This window comes from Serinus canaria, chromosome 19 (genome assembly GCF_022539315.1).
Source record: "Serinus canaria isolate serCan28SL12 chromosome 19, serCan2020, whole genome shotgun sequence".
Classification (NCBI taxonomy): domain Eukaryota; kingdom Metazoa; phylum Chordata; class Aves; order Passeriformes; family Fringillidae; genus Serinus; species Serinus canaria.
Genome location: NC_066332.1, coordinates 10019602 through 10028341, shown reverse-complemented (window position 1 = coordinate 10028341; position 8740 = coordinate 10019602). Strand labels below are relative to the sequence as shown.

General features: G+C 55.5%; 1 protein-coding gene across 2 annotated transcripts in view; it reads right to left on the bottom strand.

The window, feature by feature from the left end:
- Positions 1-5269: 5269 nt before the first annotated feature.
- GALNT17 (polypeptide N-acetylgalactosaminyltransferase 17) overlaps positions 5270-8740 on the bottom strand; it is a 230751-nt gene continuing 227280 nt past the window's right edge. For both annotated transcript variants that reach the window (XM_030232442.2, XM_050981903.1), the window contains one exon: positions 5270-7913. In XM_030232442.2, the coding sequence (XP_030088302.2) occupies positions 7785-7913 (129 nt within the window). In that variant the 3' untranslated portion in view covers positions 5270-7784. The remainder of the gene's footprint in view (positions 7914-8740) is intronic.

Genomic DNA, 8740 nt, shown 5'->3' with positions numbered 1-8740 from the left:
AACCAGGATCCACCCATTGTCTGCCCCTACCCATGGCAGGGAGCTCTTGGAATCTGGAAAACCCATGGCTTGGGCCATGGCATCCCCACCTGCCAGCCTGTGCCAAGGCACTGCAGCAGGATGGGCACCAGTTGCTGTCTTGAGCTGTGCTAATGTCTGCTTTTCAGCAATCAAAAGAGGGGGAAAAAAGGACTTGGATTTGCATTTTAGGCACTTTGATTAAAATTTAATCAAGGTCTGGTTTCCCACCCAAATGAGAACTTGGGGAGGAAAGCAGGAGGGGAGGAATCCAAACACACAGAAAGAACAAAAATCAGTAGAGAGAACAAGAATAAGGGGAAAACAAATCAAGAGGAAAAGAAGAGAGATGAAACAGGAAAGAATGAGAGAGAGTGAAAAAATGCTGAAGTGGAAATAAGCAATCAAAAGGAATAACAAAGGAAAAGGAGGAAACAAAGGAAAACACACAGAGAATAAAGGAGCAAGAGGGGACAGGGATGGAGCAAACTCCTGCAGAGAACAAAGACGGAATGTGAGGGAGCATAAGACACAAAACTGAGACAAGACAGCACTGAAGACAAAGGGAAAGTGGAACAAAAATAGCACCATAGTGGAAACATGAAGGGAGTGAAGGTCCCTGGGAGCTGACTCTGGGCAAGGGGCAGAGCTGAGCCTGGGCCATGCAGGGCTCCTGGGCTGCCTCTGCCCTCCCAGCACAGCCCCGGGGCTGGGGGGGGCACGGTGGGGGAACAGGGGACAGCAGAGCTCCAGCTGGGACTGTCCCCTCCCCTCCCAGGCTGCTGGAGAGGAGACAGCTCTGCCCAAGGGACCCTCAGAGGGGGAGCATCCTCAGATGCTCTGAGCTGTGCAAGAAATGGCAGAAGGAGCCTCCTTTCCTTAATGGCGCCTCCTTTCCTTAATGACCCCTCCTTTCCTTAATGACCCCTCCTTTCCTTAATGGCCCCTCCTTTCCTTAATGACCCCTCCTTTCCTTAATGGCCCCTCCTTTCCTTAATGACCCCTCCTTTACCACAGTGATCCCTTCTTTCCTTAATGACCCCTCCTTTCCACGGTGCTCCCTCCCTTCCCTCTTCCCAGGCTGAGCTGTCCTGTCATTTCCCTCCTCCCAGTGTCACTTTGGGGTCCAGCTACCTCCAAAGCAGCCGTGTCAGGGCCAAGTCCAGTGCTGGAGCTGCTCTGGAGTAACACCTCCCAGGAAGGGTGAAAATCGCTGTGCAGCTGCTGGGGGAGAGGGGAGGGAGGGACATGGGTGAGAACCAGCCCAGCAGGGACAAGGGCAGGGCAGCAGCTGCTCCAGGGGCAGAGATTCCCCCAAGAGTCCATGGAGCAGCTGGGCCCCTGCAGCCCCTGGGGATCCAGAGGGGAGCAGAGACCCCTGGCAGCCCCTGGAGCAGGGGGAGATGCCCCAGGGGAAGCTGCAGCCCCTGGAGAACCCCCCTGGAGCTCTTTCAGGAGCTGTGGCCCATGGGGGATCCACGCTGGAGCAGCTCCTGAAGGACTTTATCCCATGAGAGGGACCCCAGGGTGGCACAAGGGGAACTCCTGCGGAAGGATCCCATGCAAAGTGAGATGGACCAAGCCCATCCCATCCACCTGCAGCTCCTGGAATGGCAGAGCTGGGAATGGCTGGGTGAAGATGAGCCTGGGCTGTTGGGGTTTCAGTTTGCCTCTCACCACCACCCCATTTGTAATTGTAATCAATCCAGTTATTGTTCCCCAAATCAGTATCCTGCCCATGGTGGTGCCCTCTCCCTCCCCAGGAATTTTCCATGGGATTTTCTCCCCCTGCCATGCCATGGAGGGTGGCTGGCAGCAGCTGGGTGCTCTCCAGAGCCATTCCAGGCCATGCCCACCACACCTCTCCCAGCTCAGCATCTCCACAGCCCCAGGAAGCTCCTGCACTGCCTGGGGTCCCTGGGCTCTGTCCTGCCGCCCAGAGCTGCATTCCTGGGCTTTGGGCACTTTTCCGAGGTGGGGAATCCTGCTGGAAACACCCCAGCTCCTCGTGGGGGCTTGGGAGGCTGGAAGGATCCCTGTGGTGGCTCTTCCACTCTAAAACTTCAGCTGCTGCCATTGGTTTGGTGCTGGGTGCAGCTCAGCTCAGCCCCTTGTGCGCTCTGGATCATTTTCCCCAGGCTTGGATTTCCAAGAGCACAATCAGAAATTAATTCCTGCCTGGGTTCTTGCCCATAACAATAAAAGCTGGGGTTACAACAGCCAGGAAAGACACTTGGAGAGCTCTTACCCTTCACACATCCAAGACACCAGGTGGGATTGAAACAAGAATGCCCCCTGTGGAAAGCTCCCAGGGTTATCCCATCTCTCTCCCTGTTCTTTGCCTTCTGTGGGAGGAACAACCCTTGACACAGAGAAGCAGGATGGCTGCTCCAGACAGTGAGCTCTGAAGGAATATTCCAGAAGGAATATGTGGCACTGCAGGAGCCCCTGGAGCCACTCCCCAGGCTGCTCCTTTCTCACTGCCCTGAGCACAGCCAAGCTCAGCTCCACATGGGATCCAAAGCCTCTGGGCCAAATTCCCAGCTGGGGTTTGCAGGAGTCACCCAAACCAGCAGGAAATGGGAACTGCCCCTTGTCCCTGCCATGAATCCCCACCTGAGCCCTTCCTGGGTGAGGAGCAGCTGACATGGGCAGTGTTTATCACACTCACCTTCTGGGGTGTGACTGGACCCAGGTGACAGGATTTCTTGCGTGCTGGACATTGCTGGGCTCTGGAGCTCCTCGTTTCTGCTGGGATTTTATTTGGTTGTGTTGCTGTCAAAGGCACAGCTGAGATTCCCAACCCGGCAGTGGGAACTTTCCTGAACTCCTGAGGGAGCTGAGGATCTCCCCTGGCTCCAGGGGGTTGTGGGGCTCCTGCCTGCAGGAGGACTTAAAGCCATCATTGATTTGGGGAAGTTTTTTTGATTTATAGGAACATTGATTCCAGGAACCCCCTGCCCCAACACTCAGGACCAGCCACCTCACAAGATCTCGGCCTTGCAGTAAAATGAGCTCAGCCCCTCACATTTCTCAGCTGGAAGGGTTTATTCTGTCCCTAAAGTGGCCCAAAGTCTTTCTGGCATTTAAAGGATTGTTTAAGTTGGGCAGTGCCAGGGGAGAGGCCTCAGTCCTTCATCAGGCCAAGGGAAATACAGGTGGGATATTAGGAAGAAGTTTCTCACAGAAAGAGCGATAAAGTTCTGGAATGGCTGCCTGGGGAAGTCTGGAGTCCCCATCCCTGGGTGTGTTTAACCAATCCTGGATGTGGCACTGGGTGCCAGGGTTGAGTTGAGGTGTTGGGGCTGGGTTGGACTCGATGATCTTTGAGGTCTCTTCCAACCCAGTCGTTCTGTGATTCTGTGAATCCATCCCACTGTTCTTGGAAATCCAGCTGAGACTCCTGATGGCCACAGACGCTTTTCCCAGTCCCAACCCAAACAAGGATGGCTTCCCATCTGTCAGGAGGAGCTGCAGAGTTCCCAGTGCACCCTTCCCCCTGGACGGCTCAGCTCTGTGCCCATTAGCAGTGGATCAGTGCCCAAGCTGCTCCGTGCCCAAGCAGAGGCTTTGCCATCGGGAGTCCATGAGTTCAACTTTCAGCATTGAAAGGAGACTTTACTGCCTTAGAGAGAACCTTCTGGACATTCTGCCTCTGCCCTGGGCAGCACAAAGCTCCTGCAGAGGAGGAGTCCCTGCAGCCTGCAGAGGTCACGGGCAAAGGCTCAGAGTCCTGCTGGGCATCTGTGGCCAGTGGTGTCTTCAGGGCCAGACCTGGGGCCAGTGGTGTTTAAATATCTTCATCAATGGCACATGAAGGGATCAAGGGCACCCTCAGCAGGTGACACCAAGCTGAGGATGCAGTGACACTCCTGGAGGACAGGATCCCCCAAAGGAACCTGGACAGCTCCAGGAGTGGCCCTTGGGAATCTCAGGAAGTTTAACAAGGCCAAGTTCAAGTTGGGGCAGCCCCTGGGATCCATCCAGGCTGGAATGAGCAGCTGGAGCGGCCCTGGGAGAGGGCCCTGGGGTTGCTGTGGGTGACACTGGCCATGGCCCAGCCCTGAACCCCCAGCCCTGGGCTGATCCCAGCATGGGCAGCAGGGAAGGGATTGGGATTCTGCCCCTGTGCCCAGGTGAGACCCCACCTGCAGAGCTGCCCCAGCCCTGGGCCCAGCACAGACAGGAGCTGGAGCTGCTGGAGGAGCTCAGAGGAGGCTCCAGGATGAGCAGAGGGATGGAGCAGCTCTGCTGGGAGGAAAGGCTGGCACAGCTGGGAATGCTCACCTGGAGAGGAAAAGCCTCTGGGGTGAACTTGTTGCAACATTCCAGGGCCTGAAGGGGCTCCAGGAGAGCTGGAGAGGGACTGGGGACAAGGATGGAGGGACAGGACACAGGGAATGGCTCCCACTGCCAGAGGGCAGGGCTGGATGGGATATTGGGAATTAGGAATTGTTCCCTGGCAGGGTGGGCAGGCCCTGGCACAGGGTGCCCAGATCAGCTGGGGCTGCCCCTGGATCCCTGGCAGTGCCCAAGGCCAGGCTGGACAGGGCTTGGAACAGCCTGGGACAGTGGAAAGGCACTGGATGGGCTTTAAGGTCCCTCCAACACAATCCATTCTGGGATTCCATGATTCCATCTGCTCTGAAGCAGACTGAGCCATCTTCCAACATGGGTTTTGTCCCTGGGTGGGAAATGCTCCACACAAGGGCTCAGGTTTCCATCCTGTGCCATCCTGCAAGAGCCCTGTGGCTCCAGAGCCCAGCAGGCGCTGGATGTGCCCCTGCCCAGGTGACACTCACCTGGGTGCCCTCACCTGCTGTGCCCCAGCTCCCTTTGGTCACAGGTGCCCCCACAGAGACCCTTCCCTGCACCCAGGAAAGCACCAACCCGGTGCTCAGGAGAACATGTATGGAAGGAGTGGGTTCAAGGAGTGCCCTGAGCTCCAGGTGACACCAGGAACTTTTAGGGACATTTAGCCAGCCTGGGCTCGGGAGGGCAGGTGGTGCTTTACTGGCCACATCACATCTCCTTCCAGCTTGTGGGGTGTAACTGTTATCCTGGCAAGTGGCAGCAGCAGGGATGGATGGGATGGGAGTTAATCTGTGCCCACCATCTCCTTCATTTCCATTTCTTTTAAAAATGGAAGCTTTATTAAAACAGCAGCACTTTTCTATTAAATGAGTAACGCAGAGAAATGACTGCCTCTGTATCTCAGCAGCAGAGAATCTTTTGAAAATCACTCAAGAGGCAAGGCTCAAACCAGATATTTAATAAGAATCACTTGGAGATCACTTCTCAAAGCAATTAACAGATGATTAGAGATAAGCGAGATGCAACAACGAGACCCAGATCTCAGATTTCTCCCGGGGTCACCCTGCAGTCATCAACGGTGTCAGGACAGAACAGCAGAGGAAATTCCCACTTTTCAGCCTGATTTTCCTCCTGTTTCCAGTGGTTTGGAAGCTGGAGCAGGGAGAAGGGGCCAACACCTCCCCGGGGCTCTGCCCCAGCTGAGGGTCCTGGAGCCCAGGGTTCATCTTCACCTTCCCTTCCTGGTGCTGGCTCAGGGGCTGCTTTTCCTTCTGGAGCACGAAGGAAAGGCAGGTCTGAGCCTGAACACTCCAAGGGATCCCAGGGCTCACCAGCAGCAGGATCCTCGTGCTGTCCCTGGGTGTCCTGTGCCACCTGCCACAGGGACCGCAGTGGCACCAGGGACACGTGGCCATTGCAGAGGGACTGGGACAGAGCCAGGCCCTCCTGGCCAGGGGCTCAGCACAGCCAGGATGGAGCCCAGGAGCAGCCACACATCCCATCCAGCCCTGCTGTGGGAGCAGACGGGGTGGGGACCTCACCCCACCACCGTGACACGTGACAAAAGCCATCTGCTGCCACCCTGGGCACTGGCAGGGCTCGAGCTGGGCTGAATTACAGCACAGGCAACATCCAGGGGCTGTCTGGCTGCTTATCCTGACCCACACAGTCTCTCCCTCCAATATTTGCTCAGTTTAAGGACATTTTACCAGCTGGACCAGAGCTGGGGGGGGGTCTCAAAGCCCTCAGGGTGTCCTGGAGTCACCAGGAAATTGCTTCTTTTAGAAGGCAGCAACAAAGGCAGGGGAGCTGGCTCATGCATCCACAGAGCTGTGGTCATTTCAGGTTTGGAAGTGCTCAAATTCATTACACAAGGGATGATGCAACAGCGAAAAAGAGAGCAAAATTCTACATTGACTCTCTACTCTGCAGATCAGGACAACTAAGAGGTTTTACTTCATTAAGGAAGGCAGGGGAAAAATCAGAGACAGCCCCAGTGGTTGAAGGAGCCTTGTAAAGCCTAAATGAACAATCAAACAATCAGTCCTAGGTGATGCTGGTTGCTGTAGAAGGAACAATGAAATAGATCTGCTTCTGTTCAATAAATTACTAAAACATCAGTTATAAACCTGCTGCATGGCATTGGAAATTCAGCTCGTTAAACATCCAGGGAGCTTCATCCTGATGCAAATGGAAGACAGGCATGAGTGCTCTGCAGCAAAGGACTCTGTGCACATCCCAGCTTGGGAAACATATTTACACATCCATCTCATATATTAATCTATTTTAGTGCACCCTAGCCAGAGGGCAGCCACAAAGAGGATTATTCTGGGAGAAGGACAGGAGATGGGCTGGTTTCTCCTCCCTGCTGAGCAAAGCCTGTGTCCACCCACGTACAGCAATGCTGCAGGATCCTGTTTCCCTTTTCCAGGCAGCCAATGTCAGGGCCCCAAGCAGAGAACTCCCAGATGGATTTGGCAGCCAAGATTTGGTAGCCAGGATTACTGTGAGACAAAAATAAATCAAGTGGGATCCCTCCACCAGAGCAACAAGCCTGAAGTGGCTTCAGGGCCAAGAATTTCAGCCAAGCTGCCATTTGCTGGGGCCTTGGCCTCCCTCCCTGTCCCTTCCACAGCCCAGGAAGGGATGCAGTGACTCTGGGGGACCTTGGCCAGGCCTGAGCAGGCAGGACAGGGGTGTCCAAGCCTCAAAGAAAATTCCTGCTGTCACCCAGAAGGGCAGGCAGACATCTCAGGGGATCCCAAGGGAACCCCGTTGGGCTCTCCATGGAGGGAGGTGCTGGCTTGGCCAGCAGCATGTGGGTGATGGAGAGGGGGCAAGGAGAGGTCAGGGGGTTTATTCCACTGCATTGTTTTGGGTAACTTCTGTGATTAAGGGTTGGAAAGATCCCTGGGAGCTGCTGGGGGGTGTTTTGGTTCTCCAGAAATCAGGAAAGGGGCTGCTGGATGCATGGGCAGGAAAGAGAAAAGGGAAGAAGGACACAGCAAAACACCACATCCTTTAAACTCGGCTCCTTTGGGGTTTGGGAACATTTTCCTCTCCCAAGCTCCTCAGTTTCCACACTTGCCAGGCAGGTCTGTCCAGGGTCGTGGTGCAAACCTGCCCAGCCCTTTGGGAGAGCTTGGAGTTGTGTGGGAAAGCAGAAATTCCCTGTGAGTAAATGCTCCCAGGCTGCTCCAGCAGGGAATGTGGCACCTCTTGGAGAGCTGGCCAGAGGGAACAGCAGTTCTGAGCCAGTCCCACACGGCTGGGGTCAGCTGGGGGAGACTCACACATGGTCAAAACAAAGCCACAAGTGCCCATCTGCCCCAGGTCCTGTCCCAGGAACACGAGGAAAGCTCTGGTTGCTGTTCCAGCCTTTCCAAAGGAGTCCAGGTGGATCAGTCCCCTCAGCTGTGGCTCAAGTCAGACTCCCCTGACTCTTCCAGCCTCTACTTGATGAAGTTTTTAATTGTCCACCTCTGCCCTGTGCAGCTGCGGAGGATCAGGTCAATGCCAGCCATGCCCCTGTTCTCCACCTCCAGGCACCGGCCCGTGCCCTTGTTCAGGATGGCTCCATTCTGCAGTTGGGGAGATGGGAAAAGATGGAAAAAGGAAGATATTAATGGCTTGGGAAGCAAAGCAGGACCAGGAGGACATCCCTGGGCACTGCTGGAAGGGGCACTCAGCTAGGTGGGAATGCAATGCAAACAATAAAATAATTCACCAAATAATGGAGTGAGCATCCCCTGTCCCTGACAGCACCCAAGGGATACCTGTAACCTTTAAATCCCACAGCTGCTGGGAAGTGGGACTCTTCTGTAAACACTGTATTATTGTCCTGGGCTGTGAGATGTGTGTGTTCTGTCACCCTCTGTCAGAGCTGGGCAGTTCTCTGCTGTTCCTGGGGCAGGTTTCTTTATCTCTCCCACAGCCCATCCTCCCTCCAGGAGATCTCTGCTGTCCATGGCCACTGAGTGTCCCTGCAGGGCTGATCAAATTCCACCATCCCATGGGGAGATGCTCTGCCCAGGGGAGGAGCCAAGCATTCCTCCCTGGATCCAATCTGCCCTGGGAACAGCCCAGCAGCCTTTGCCCCCTGCATTCCCAGAGGAGCAGCTTTCTGCTGCCCTGCATTCCCAGAGGGAGAGCAGGCCCATCTCCAGCAGCCCTGGAGCTGCAGAGGAAAACTCCCCCCTTGTGCAGGATCCCTGCTCCAGCAGAGCCACAGCTGGCACTGCAGGAGGGCTGAGCCCCCCTGGGATGGGACTGTGCCCCCACCCTGAGCCCCCCTGGGATGGGACTGTGCCACCACCCTGAGCCCCCCTGGGATGGGACTGTGCCACCACCCTGAGCCCCCCTGGGATGGGACTGTGCCACCACCCTGAGCCCCCCTGGGATGGGACTG